The following is a 14320-nucleotide window of genomic DNA, read 5'->3' on the forward strand; positions in this document are numbered from 1 at the left end:
AATATGAGAAGTAGAAGTTCGTATAGGTTTTTCTGTAGAGAATGTGATTGCAACAAATGACACTGACCCACACAGCCCAGTGCACAAAACAATGATCACATCCACTGTATTGATTTATTCGATTTGGCCATTTTCACAGTCTCCTTTTAGGAGTTTCATCTTTTCTTAGTTTCAAAGCATAAAGAAGACCATTTGTCTCTCTGGAGCATGTGAGAGCAGCAGCAGTTTCAGAGCACTATTGATTGAATTCCTGCTCCTTCCCTGTGCTTGGCTTTCAGAATGGTTTGTTTCCACCACACAATTCATCTCAAAAAACAAACAAAAAAGTCTTGTTATTCAACCCACACAGCAATAATCTAATATGGTGAAATAAATCGCACAAATTCAACATCCGTCCTTCTTTATCCTCGTCTCCTTAGCAACACAATCCGCTTTTGCAAGTAAGATGAGATGCACCTCTTCTCAAGTATGCCCAGAGGTTGTGATGGAAGTGGAATCATGTTTTTGTGCCAATGTCACTGTCTGCTCATGTGAAAGACGACGATCAGGCTGAGAGTGGGCAGCAGCGGCAGTAAGCCTTTGTGTTAATGCAGGATATATTTTACAGCTGGAGAGAGCGGAGACGTGTCCTCATGGAGGTCGCAGACAGGACTTGATATGTGGGTTTGATCCTCTTTCAAACATAGGAATATAGGACAGGATATGAAATTAGTCACAGCACATTTCTAGCATTTTTGAAGAGAAGGGTAATATATATATGTACCAACTCTTTTTGTTTTTTTTGTGAACAGACTCTTCACCTTTGAGGTTCATATTTTTCAGCAGAAAATACATATGTTACTTGCAATGTTTCAAAGAGCTTGTTGCATTTCTTTGGGCGAGTCATTGTTCAGACTGCTCAAAGTGAGCTTGTGATAGACTCCAGGAGTGAGTCGAACCTCATAGACCCTTCATGTTAAAATGTGGAACAGAAATAAACATGTCACAGCCTGATACAATAGATTATGCAGCAACTGTACAAGTGTCAAAGTTTCATATAAGTATATCACGACTTATTGGCGCATGGACTGCACAAGAGCCATGTGTGATGACCAGATTTATGTCATAAATTAGTTTTATTGATAAGGTGAAATAAGAAGTGCAAAATTGAAGCAGGAAAAAACATAGCGCCCTCTAGTGGCTGACACACAGACATGGACAAATGTTCATGGTCCATGAATTGTATTGTTTAAAGCTGTTGTTAGCTTGGCAGGAGTTTCTTACATTTCCCCACTTTGTACTTTTTAACCGGCTGGATGCTCTTTGCAGTCGATCAGTTATTGACAGACCTGACCTTTGAGGGAAACAACAGATTTCCAGCTGCTTCATCTTTAAAACTAATTCCTTCTTTAGTGACAAAAATACAACGACTAACCATCTAGCTTGAATACATGTAAGAGAATCAGATGAACAAACTGGTTTGTGTTGTTGTAAATGTTAGTGTTGGGTTAAAAATACAGACTAATCAGCTGAAACAGGAGAATCCCTCACACATCCACTGAAACCAAACAGGAGGATTTTTCCAATTTGAATCAAAGTCCGGGTGGGTGTGATCTGAGCCACTCTCCGCAGCTGGGTTGTAAAGTCCATATTTGTTCTCGCCCTCATTGTTCTGATCGTTTCCTGCTCATTCAGAGTCTTTGTGATTTCCACTAACCCGACCTGTGCGCGTGTGGATGAGGCGCACGGCGGCGCGCCTCCCCTCCTCCCCCCTCTCCCGTGTCTGAGCATGGTACGGTCCTCGCTCCAAGAAGTGCCTCCGATTCTCCGTCTGAAGGGCTAATTTATTTCCAGTCACAAAGTACCGCGGCTCGCCGAACAACCTTTTCCTGGACGCTCTCCTCCGTTTGTCTGCCCGAGCGCAAAGCTGGACCCGTACACAATGACCATGTACAAAGGAAAGCGTCGCAACCATCGATGTAAGTTCACACGGCGTCATTAGGGCGCCTGTCTTTATGCTAATGTCTCCTCTGTGCTTTGAATAAAATACAAGTTCCAAGCGCGGACAGACGCTTTAAAGCGTGCGCAGCGCTGCTGATGCACCAAACGAGGAAGTCAATCTTGTATTTTATAATGTCCTTTAATTCCTTTTTAAAGTGTATGAAGCCGTCACTGCAGCTGCTGTGGTGTAATATATTCATTCTGCTGAAGTTAGCATACATTATCCTGAATGTGTTGACTTATCAAGGCTGAGGTGGCTATTTATAATAAAAAAGAGGACAGAGGCTGGCACGGTCATAATTAATCAGCTGGAGTTGGGAGAATGCAACAAACACCAGTTCTGCTCCAAAATCAGACATTTACAGTTTAATTGCTGTAAAAATGAGATGAGGAATGAAAAGTTTAATCTTTATATTTGAGCTGTGAAGTCAAAAATGACCCATTTAAGCATTTCTGATTGCAAAAAATGTGGTTTTACCTCATGTGAGTGCTGTTGTGATCATTGAAATGTTTAAGAAAATGATTGAAACACAGCCTCCCCAAAAGCTCTGATACTTTACTCAGAGCCGACATTTTTTTTCGACGTGTAAAATCTGTGCTTTAATTATCAGATGGCACAATGTTGCACAGTCGAGCGCACTGTGGTGACTCCCCGTCTCCCAGACATCTGTGGAGTGTGATAAAGGTTTAAAGTGCAGCTTTGAGACTGCTGTGCTCCATTTACAATATGTTTTTCTCTCCTCCGACAAAAGAAACATGTATATATGTATGTATATATGTGCACTGCATAAGTTGTTCCGGATTTACAGCTTGCATTATAGACCGTGTAGGAGGGAGCCCACAGTTTTGGACGCTGAGCACAGAAGTGTCAGGAGACAGAGCGGGCAAAGAAGAATCCAGGAACAGAGAGAGGGGAGGCTCTGTGCGTGGGCTCGAGATTGGTGAAGAGCTTGCTTAAGAGGTTGTTCTGAACTTTATCTGCAAGCCATTAGACCAGAAAGAGTGCCAGAGGCTCGGAGGCTGTGGACTACAGGGCTGAATGTGGCTCTGCGCTGCTATATTTGAGTTCGGCCCTGATGTTCCTTAAATGAGTCCTCATAAAACCTTTGTGTAGAAGTGGATGCACAGTCACAGGCTCGGAGGGTGTTGAAGGTTGGAATGATGTTTACAAAACACACTGAAGTGCTGTAACTGAAGGATGGAGACGTGGGAAGTTGTAGTGTGGCATAAAATGCAGATTCAGCAGCAGTGGAAGTGTGAGTGACACATACTGTGACTGTGAAGGGGATGGTGTAGGTGTAACTTTTTGGAACGAGCAACTGAGAGACTACGTTATTTATTTCTTGGCAGCGCCAGCTTCTAATCTGAAAATGTGCTTTCACAAAAGGTGGTTGTGTATCGATCAAGTCATTAACAAGATGTGTATGATGAGTGAATGTGTTTATGGTGTTATCGTGATTAATTAAATTAAGCTCTCAGTCTTCTTGTGCAGCCAACAGCAGTAGGGCTGATGTAAGCAACATGTAAGTACATTGCTGTGCACCCTCCTGTGGTCGTGTGAATAAGTGCATGTACAATCTTCCAGTCAGAGTGGGCCTGATAGCCAAACAAAGGCAGAGGGGATTTGGTCGTCATTAGCAGTCAATATCTTCATTTTAAAACCATCCGGTTTTCTTTTCATACGTCATTCTCATTCATTTTAGTTAGGAGACATCTCTTCTATCTAGTCCTGAAGGCCAGAAGGCGCATTATCCTGCATTCTGATGAGTAATAACCATGGTAAAGGCCCCCCTTTGGTTGAGTAGATAAGTGTGTGCTGGTGTCTCCAATGGGATTCACCACATTGGTGACACAGAAAATTGAGGATTTTTTAAAACAATTTTGGGAAAGGGTGGATTTTTTTTTCCAATCTTCCACAACAGCATGATTCTGATGAGATCACAAATCCCATTAAATTCAACCACGGCTGATTCAGCCTAGTTTTTATTTTAATCTGCTGATGTCATCTTTTTTTTAAATGGCAGTTTATTGTATTGCACATAATCAGAATCAATACACAAATTATCACAAAAATATAATGAGTATGTGTTTTTTCTGTGTACAACATATGGTTCATCTTTAAGAAAAAAAAAACAGAAACTTTTTTTCAGACATTTCTTTTCAGCTTCTTCCCTATGTGTCAAAAACCGAAGGCTTCAGTGTATGACAAACGAATGTGTCCGTCTGTGCCGCAGATGTTCCTCTGTGGCTGCTGTATGTGTGGAAAAAGGAGGGGAGTGAGGAGGGCAGGCTGTTACATCTTCTGTCAGATGTCCTCCATGTATCTCAACCTGTGTGTCAAGGGCATACATGTGTGTGTGAGGGAGAGAGAGTGTGTGTGTGTTTTCTGCCTTCCAGACTAGACTTCTTTACAGCTTAGCTCCAGAATTTCAGTTTGCGTGTCCATGGGAAGGAATACAAATCAACACAATCCTTGGTGGAGCTGTTGGAGTGCTGTGCTTCTCTTGAATAAATCACAAGAAATTACAGAATATAATCTGTTCCGGTTATTTTACCCAAGATGCAGTTTTAAAAAATTCACCAGCTGAGCCTTCACTTTGATTTTTTTCTTCCACCCAGACATGAAACCACGTCACTCCTGTTGTGAAAATGTGATTTTTATCTGTCAGAATGGACCTAATGAGCGTCCTCTACCCGTGATGACATAATGTGGCAGAGTTGTCACAAGATGTCGCTTGTTTTCCCACCAAGCGGGATCACTTTAGAGGCGCAGAGACTGTTTGGGTTGATGTTGCCAGGAGGAGCGCCGAGCAGGGTGACATAAAGACACGTACGAGGGCTGACATACGGAGAAAACACCAACACTCACCTTATTATCCCTAATCCTCGGTGCAGCAAGCTTTTTTTCTCTCCTTATTGTGAAGAAATAGAATATTCAGAGCAACAGGCTTTGGTGAATGGTGTAAATATTTGATCTAATGTGACAGATATGACTGCTGCCTGCGTGATGAATGGGGAAATTAATGTCTGTCAAGTGTCATGGCAGGCGCAGTGAAATAATTGAAGGACATGTAACGGCTTATTCTTCCTCTCTCAGACGTTCTTCCTTGCAAGAAACATGTTTTAAAGCGGCGGTACAACAATAGTATCACGTTTTTGTACATGTAGGGCAGCAACATGCCCGTCAAATTTCCCTCTATCAGTAATTCTCTTTATTTCCTGGTTAAAAGGAAATATAAATGTCTAAGTGGGGAATTTGAAAGCGTTTTGATGCCAGAAGAATTTTGATTCTGCTCTAAAGAGCCTAAAGGGGCCTATTTTTAGTAGGAGGGAAAGTCAATGGCGATAAAGTGATTATCAACGCCTGTCGTGGCTTTTTCTCAGAGGAAACACATGTTTGTTTTCATGCCTCCGCCGCGTTCGCCTGCCCAGCGGCTCGCATCGCCCGCTCTTTGATGCGCATCAGTGTTGACTTGCCATGAGATAGTTCGCTGCATTTACAGGTCACACGGAGGATGTGATCTCAGACCAATGCCATGCCTTTATCTGTTGTGCCGGTTGCCCGAAGGGGCCGGGGATTATGAGCTGATCCCCCTTGGACTTCGATCCATGCAGGCACAGAGGGAGGCAGCGAGGCAGGGCAAGCAGACTGAAAGTCACACTCGAGGGTTTACACAAGGAGAGATGCTCCCATTTGTAATGGTATGTTTGCAGTGCTGCTGTCGTCGTAAAACGGGTGTTCAGTGAACACTCGTCTATAAAGTGGACGGATGTTATTTGTGAAGGAGATGATGTGAGTAGAATAGTTTCAACTGAAGCCATGTTTTTGAATACATTTCGTAAAAGAGGATCTGCAGAAAAATGTCTCACTTCATAGTTTTCAAAGGGAAAGTGTCCACCATGCATTGCTCTGTACATATTATGTACTATGAAACAGATTTCCACATCTTCATATAATAAATTCTCTCTACTGAAAAAAATATGTTTGAAATTGAAAACTCCTGTGTGCTCAAGCTAGTGTCACCTTGAAAGCTGTGAAGGAGCAGGCTTTAGATGGCGTGAATGAATGCAAGTCGAAAACACAGTGCAGAATAGGCAGATTAGGGGACCATTCCTATAAACTAATCCACTACTGAGCACTGACCATGAGATTCTATAGTGGTAAAAACACACAATATATATTCAGGAAATGTTTTTTGGGGGGACATTGTGATGACACATGATCACCTTGAAATTGGATCTTGAGTGTATTTGAATCCAAACAACAACATTTTTTAAAACTTCTGTGGGTGAGCGAGATATGGGGCGGGCAAAATTAGAATATTAGGAAACGGTGTTTTGGATCGCGTTCAAGTCAAAGCCGTCACTGCAGCTGCTGTCAGATATAGCAGCACAGTGATCGAGTGGCTTGCAATATATTGGAGGTTTCAGTAACGTGCTCTGTAGCGCAGCCTGATACATGTAGAGAGGACATTAACCATCAGGTAAACAGACAGAAGACTAGCAGCAGCTTGTAACATACACACGGATACGCTTTAGGAACGCATCTGATGGGAATTGATGTCACACTGGAGACGCAACAAAACCACGCCGCTCATACGTGTCTATTATGCAGCTGGTGTAAATCTGGCTTAGGTCTGTTTTTAGCCACCCGATGAGTCAGTGCTTTATCAAAATTTTACAAAGATAATGAAAATGGAATGTTGCACAGACGGGCTGTATCTGAATAACAAATGTTTCAAGGTTCAGGAATGAATAGAACAAAACACAGTGTAATGGTGTGTTAGACTCAACTTGTATCTAATAATGTTTCATTTTAACCTGTCTGAATGTGAAAGAATGTCTACAGTTTTAAACTCAAACAGAAAAATGTAGCGAGCCACATCACATCACCTCACCTTGAACTTTGATTCGTGTATTCTCCTGTTTGAAGTTTCATTTTCAAAGGTTCCTGGAGCAGCACCTTTGATATGCAGATCATTCCCTGGTCTGTTTTTGTTCCCCCCCTCTGTGTAATTAGACACAACTCCACAATGTTAACCTGCTGCTACTCTCCTGTCATTGAGAGGTGTCAGTAAACAAGCTGTTTAAAATGTCCGGAGTTGTTCGTGGAAAAAATGAACGGCTGCTTTAGTTTGATGGGACTGCAGTGCCTTGTGACCTTGCTTGACTGCTCCACCGAAAAGAAATAAGAAAAAGGCTAAATGTCTGAGCGCTGAGTGAGCGAAATGTGAGCTCTGATACAGGACGAGGAAAAATCGGTTCCTGTCAGGACCCACTGAGGACCCAGGCTGATGAAATATTTGATTCTAATTCACTCTGAGTTTTTGTGGAAATCTGTCAATTATGGGTGTCAGCCTGCACCTGCAACATGGCCTTGATCAGTTCCTGGAAATATTTCAGAGGAGCAAAGATGAAGGGAGTAGCTCTAGTTTTATGATGCCCACAGCAGCCCACAGGTTATAATGGTGCGGTGTTGGGTGTTAGATGCAGCCGTTCCTTCATCTCAGACCTCCTGCCTTCCTCACAGATTGGTCCAGCCTCACAATTCAGCGAGGAGTTGGAGTCAAAGGCAGCCAGGCTGAATCAAAAATGAATTTCCCTTTTGCACATCCATCACAGCTCCTTCAGTGTCTTCTGTGCTTTTGCTTATGCCTCTCCTGCTGAGGAACAATTTGCATGATTAGTTACTTTGTTCAATTAATTAAGTCATTGGGGAGATAGGCGCCGGAGTTTCTCGCTCCGCGAGGAGATGATCGGCAGCTCCCTCTGCGTCCCGCTTGTTCATTCTTTCTCTGCGTTTAATGTTTACCTCATCAAATAGACAGTTTGCATTTGCAAGAAGAATAAAATGAAAAGAAGAGAGGAGATTGTGACAAATGTGATGTGGAACCATCATCCCTGGCCTCTGTTTTTGGAAAAGAAAAGAAGCCATTTCTCATCCTGTGAAGGTCCTCGCTGATACGTCTGAATGGGAGTGTATTGCAGTCAATCACCTGGTCTGTACATCTGCAAGATGACTCAAAAAGCTTTTTGGGTAATCAGGAGGAGAGAAGACTTTTTTTTGTACCTTGGTGGCAGGCAGGGTGTCAGGTTAGAGACAGCCCCATAAATTTCATATCCAAGATTTGATCCTCAGGACACACAGCTGCAAAATGATGAAACATTAAGTACAATTTGTCTTCTGGTTTCTGGATGATGGAGCGATACTGTAGGTTTACAGCATGGCCATCAATTTTGTATAATTATTTCAACTCCGTTTCTGAGAAATCATGTCATTCCCATCACTCTAAACACCACAGTACCCCACTTTGTTGCTATGGAACAGAGATCAGTGCTGTAGCAAATGCAGTAGCAGTAGAAGATGCAGATTGTATAGGAATTCTAAAGTTGGTGTGTCGGAGCATCACTACGATTCTACTGGAAACCTGTGAAATGATTTGTGAAATGTATTATAATTGTGTCCTGTTTTGTCTGACTTCTGAATGTGACATTGTATTTTGAAACAGATATAGTTAGGGTTGGGCGGTATTAAGGTATACCAGCGGGGCACACCGGTAGTGACGGTATCATTTTTAATACCGTCAAAAAAAAATGCAATCCTTGAAATGTAACATATGGAGGTTGTTTGATGGTATCAAAATTTGGATACCGCCCAACCCTAGATATAGTAGAAGGCAGTGATTTCTGTAAGTCACTCAGTGTTTATATCATTCATATACATGCTGGCTATATGTACAGCTGGTTAACTATCTTGCTACTTGATGCTGACATTATTTACCAACTTTCCAGCTCAGTATTTAAGAAACTAGTTATATGTTTGCCATCATAAAGTCTCTGTAGGCATTGTGTTCTCTAAAAAAGAAAAAAAAAAGTATATTGTCAATATCTGTGATAGACAGATCTTGGCTGATACAGAGGCTCAGCCTTTGGTTCTTGACAGTAATGTCATGAGGTGCAAATTATAGACTGTATATAAAGATGGAACCTCATGTAGTTTCCCTGTTGAGTGGTTCTTAATATATTAACTGAGTCACAATCCAAAGTTGTGGAACATTACTGGAACTGCAATTTTTGTCACTGGTTCGATGGTTTCCACAGAAATAAAGTCTTGGACATACTCCAACTAACATTGCCTTTGCAAAATGAATAGTTTTAGTCAACTCTCTGTGCCCATTTCAGAACTGTATTGCATACTTAATGCATCTGAAATGATCCTTTGGGTCAAGTTATTTTGCCTAAAACATTGTGTTTGTACCAGTGTATTCTCTCAGACATGCAAAATCCAATCTGAAAACATCAAGCGGCTGTATTAGAACTGAAAGTCTTTAAGGAAAAGACTGAATCTCCAGCCTGTTTATTTCCCGTCTCTGTATGAGGGCCCACATGTATAATAACTGACTCATATCAATTGTATTATATTGTTGTTTTCTCAATTATAGAGTGTATGCTGCGCCGCAGCAGGTGTCCAAACAGGTCATTTGCAGCAGCACAAACCGACAACATCAGCTGAGCTTTTCTGGTACTGCTCAAAGGAAGATGTTTTTAAGTGGAACATGCAAATGACCCCATATTGGGGAATGTACGAGTGTATTTTTCGTTTAGTGCTTTGCCACCGAGTGAGGAAAAAGGCCATGAATCAGCTACAGATTTCAGCCGTGGATGTTATTATTCCTCAGCTTATGTTTTTTTAATGGGTAGTAGAAGGTTAGTTTATCTTTATTATGACTGGTGGTCATATATTGAGGTTTTAGCCTTTGCTGTATAAGCTGTTGGAATCTGCTTTGTGATTAATCCAATATAGAGCGGCAACTAATGAATGTTTTGATAGTCACTTAATGTACTAAACATTGGATCAATAACACAGTTAATCAATAGCTCTTATTTACTTTGAGACATAAAAGTTGAGGACTTTGCCCCTCATTAGACGTCAGTACAACATGATCACATTTTGTCAGCTATGTCTATTATTATAGGGCTACGTCTAATTTTAGTGTAGAAGTGCAGTTTTTATGTTTGTTTATGCTCATTAGAACTGATTATACATTTAGTTTCCAGCCTGTGCAATATGAGCTATTGGACCTTGAGTGATTGAGTTGTCATTATTTCAATAGTGCAGTGCTGATGAGCACAGTGTGTATCAGCAGAAATTGATTTTCAGAAATCTGCCAATCTTTTCGGCCTGTCCTAACACAAAAAGGTTTTTTGGCTCACTAAACACAATCTGTCTCTTCCTCTGCCTGACCTTGTGTTGACCCCTGCTTCCCGTGCCTGTTAGCTCTCCTCTGAAGCCTCGGGCTATTAGCTGGTTCTCCCCCTCCCTCTGTCTGAGAGAGGAACAAGTCTTTCATGAGGAATCGGACAGCAAGGAAGATTACAGCCTGATTTGTTGCTGCTTCAACGGGAACAGCAGGATTTTGTGTCTGCTCCAGTAGTTCATTCATATTCCTTCCAGGAATACAAGGGTGGCTTCCTGTCCCCCGTGCTCTCACATGACTAAGTCTCTCCTTATGTTTTTGGGTCCTGTCAATTTTCACAGGAGTACTTTCTCATTCCGGTGATTCTCCTGCAATATGTTGCCATATGGCTCAGTTTATAGCCTTGATTTATTCAAAGCCTTGCTCCTGCCTTATGCATCCCTTGCTAATGAAGGGAGGGGAGAAGCAAGACTTGCAAAGATTTCTTTTGCAGCACAGGTGTCAAATAGAAGAGGCCCCAAAGGTGATGCACAGCACTGAAATGTCTCATAATGAGCTTCCTCAGTGTGCAGAGACACAGGAAGAAATATGGAATCTGAGAGAGAGTGACTGATAGCGAGGAGGGTGAGACACCGAGAGTGGACGGTGCTGGGGCGGGGGTTTGGGTTGGAAATAGAGGAAGAGACATTGAGGGATAGGCTGAGGCTGAGGGCAGAACAGGAGGCATGAGCAAGACTAGACTGAGAGAGACAGAGATGTAAGGCTGCAAATGAGACCAATAAAACACATGGGCAGGTTCCTTCAGGGGGTCACGGATCCTTGTTTTCTTGACAGAGGAGCACAGGTCTGTCTTCAGTGATTACTTATGCTTCGTTTTTTCCAGCGCAGTTTACTTCCACACCCTTGCTTACCTTGCAGTAACAATGTTACCTTAAGTATTTATCCATGGCTGCTTGTTTCAGTATCTACACACACACAGACACCATCATTTTTTTGGGAGACAGAAAATAGGAGGCAAACATATCTATTAATATTTTCTGTGCCACAAAATTCAAATTGCATCATGCGCGCATTCACACAGCTGCGAGGTCGAGCTCCTTTATGGTTGTTTTCGTTCGCTGCTCAGACGGAGCAGAGCAGCAGACCTTAAAAAAAACCCTTGGAACTCGTTCAGCACCGCGGACAGCTCCACCCACCCGATCCAGCTGACCCAGCTGCAGATGGAGCAAACAAACAAGCCAGCGGGAACAAATACTAAATAAAGCCCACAGTTTAGATCCCTCACCAGCTACATAATATCCTATTCATACTAAAAATCTATTTTCACCGCTGTGGAGAAACAAAATGTTTTGCTTAAAGAGGCATCAGAGACGGATTGCAATTAGCTCCTCTCAGGCCCACTTCACACAGATAGAAGGGAGGATGGCATGAAAACATATCAGTTTGATGCACACTTCACACCTGCTCATAATCTCTCGAAGGAGTGTTCAACAGTTTTTAAAGGATAATGTATCATTGGCAGTTTCTGCAAAACAAAGAGTCTTTTTGTCTGCATGATTTAATGTTTTTTTTAATTGGCAGTAAATACAAGCTGTTAATGTTAAACACATGAATTGTACAATACTAAACAATGGGCACAGGCATCTGATAAAATGATTGTGTTTTTTAATGACATACAGATCTAATATTATACATAGTCTACCCTGTGTTTACTTGGTTTGACTGTTCAGGTCATTATCTGCTTTGCAAATGTCAGTGGACAGGATACATAAAGTCTGAGGGGGCTTATACTGTAGGAATTTGACACAGTGATGATGTCACAACAAGACCTCACATGTAAATGGGCAGGATTCTTTCATTTTTAGTTGCTGAGGTCACCAATGTTAAAAGAATACTGGTGATCAGGTGACACCTGAACACAAAAAGCCAACAAGAAAAGTGTTAGAGCAGCAGTACTTCTAAAACCCAAAACCTCCTAGTCATTCCTCACTCATGGCAACAAACAGTTTGCATTTACCCATTTACACCAAATGAAAAGTGGCTTATGTTTTTAAATGATAATAAAACCCCTGTTGTCTGCTCCAGTGGATTGAACTCTTAACTTACATTAATAGCTTGGGTCAAAATGGACCTAGTCTGTGCTAGCAAACAGCAGAGGAAGTACCGTGAACAGTGTGAAAGCAGCAAGGGTGTGACTGTACAGACAGGATATAAAGTGAGGTTCACACAGACATCTGAGATTTAGCTTTGATTGCTTGTTGTTTCTGATGCCAGTTATAAATGTGCAAGGCTGCTATGAGCTCATTAAAGGCTCAGGCCTGATATCTGCGTAAGTAAACATTCAGGTTAATGAGCAAAACTGTAATTAGTTCCTAAGTCAGCATCGTGGTCAATCCCAAAATACTGTCTCTCTCTCTCACACACACACACACACACTCATTTGGTCATGCAGCTCAGCGTACAAAGTCTGTGTTTTAGCATGTCTAAGTAGGTAGTGTACAAACAGACCAGGGTTTAATCCTATTTCTCATGAGAGCAGCCAGTGGGAGAAGGAGGAAAGAGTTTGCCAGCAGCTTATTTTCACCCCAGTGCAGTTCCACTCCTGGGGATTGGGGTGCTTCCACTTGTTTAGTGATGGGGTGGGGGTGGGGGTGCATAAATTATTAAAGCAAATTTTGTAGCCGGAAGGGACATAAATGATAGCAAGAACATGGCTGTATGCAAAAAAACAACAATTTGTCAGAAAGGGCCTTTAAAGTGATATATGTAGCTGTGAGGCACTTAGCTGAGACTCTTATTTAGAGTGACTTCACCGCACAGAGGTTTGGTTTATTCTCTCAAGGACACCTTGTTGATTGGTGTATTGTTCTTGTATCCAGCCTGTTATGAAATGGCCTTTCTAGTGCCTCGCTGCTTATAAGCATGCAGATGCTTGTCTGATATCAAAGGCGGTATTAAGAAAGCAGATGGTGGGATTGTTTTCTGACTTTTTGCCTGAAGTGATGCATTTCTTTCAGCTTCCCCGTGCGTCATTTATTCATTTTCATGAGAATAATATTTTCACTGCTTTAAGCTGACCTCAGATAAGGACAGGAAGCTTCTTCTCATACTAAACCCCAAGTTTGAAGGTATTATTCTAAGGCACTATACTCCAAATCATCCATATCACAAACCTAGCTGTGATCCACAGATGGATTTTATTTAGATTTGCAGACTCTCTTCCATACTCCTTTGAGATTTATATCTGCAGTACACCTTTTACCCACATGAGGAACTTTATCAGTTTTCTACACTTAGTCTTTCAGGTGGTCTGTGTAAGAAAATAAGGTGAAACATATACTTTTCACTGCTCACGCTATAGACCCTGATCTACCGACCCCTCCTGTGTTGCAGTAACATGCACATTTACTGCTCTGTCTCTCAGGAGTGGTTGGACAACTTGGGACAGTCCCCAGCATAACATGGGGAGCTTTACTGTGGACGATCCAATCAGTAACGACCAATCAGAAACTTGCTTGTCATTTAAAAAAACAGCTCCTCCGTGGCTGCGTTCTGTGAGCCACCCACCTCTCACAGTGAGTTGTGAAAATTCAGGTGCCTTAAAGAACCCTCTGGGGCTGAGAAAACAAGCAAAATATAAGGGTGTCTCCTCTGAGTCAATCCCCACAGACCTCCATGGTTAAATAGTAAGTTCACATCAGAAATAAACATGTTTACCGCCTGGTGAATTTTGCTGCCATCTTGGCTGCAGCTGACTTTGCTAACACCTGGGCCCTGTCACTCAAAGCACTCAAAATTGGAAGTCTTCATAGAGTAATGACATTCAGACCAAAATAGTGTTTTAAACCAGATTGTAAACATGTTTATTTCACTCACTGATAGTTGCTTTATCAGTGTGTATCTATTTAAAATGGCTGATTTGCTTTTAGATCGTAACTGTTGCTGTTTTTTGTAAAAGCAGATTCTCAGTGAAAAGTTTGGGAAACACTACTTAGCCTCTGCTCTCATCTTTGCATTCATTAAAGTTGGACTGTTTTCCAGTTGTATACTTTGCTGTTGATTTTGACCAACTGGCTTCCATCCCAGAAGCCACTCAGACTGTGCACAACAAACCAGGACCTTGCAGCACCCTTGGCAATACA

General features: G+C 41.9%; 2 protein-coding genes across 3 annotated transcripts in view; both read left to right on the forward strand.

The window, feature by feature from the left end:
- Positions 1-1108, forward strand: part of LOC114453591 (RNA-binding Raly-like protein) — a 55285-nt gene extending 54177 nt beyond the window's left edge. Inside the window, exon 3 of the mRNA XM_028433543.1 lies at positions 972-1108. Coding sequence (XP_028289344.1) covers positions 972-1108 — 137 coding nt within the window. The remainder of the gene's footprint in view (positions 1-971) is intronic.
- Positions 1109-1782: 674 nt separating this feature from the next.
- Positions 1783-14320, forward strand: part of LOC114453540 (RNA-binding Raly-like protein) — a 29405-nt gene continuing 16867 nt past the window's right edge. For both annotated transcript variants that reach the window (XM_028433494.1, XM_028433495.1), the window contains exon 1: positions 1783-1958. In XM_028433494.1, coding sequence (XP_028289295.1) covers positions 1922-1958 — 37 coding nt within the window. In that variant the 5' untranslated portion in view covers positions 1783-1921. The remainder of the gene's footprint in view (positions 1959-14320) is intronic.

The sequence above is a fragment of the Parambassis ranga genome, chromosome 20 (genome assembly GCF_900634625.1).
Source record: "Parambassis ranga chromosome 20, fParRan2.1, whole genome shotgun sequence".
In the NCBI taxonomy this organism is placed as follows: Eukaryota; Metazoa; Chordata; class Actinopteri; family Ambassidae; genus Parambassis; species Parambassis ranga.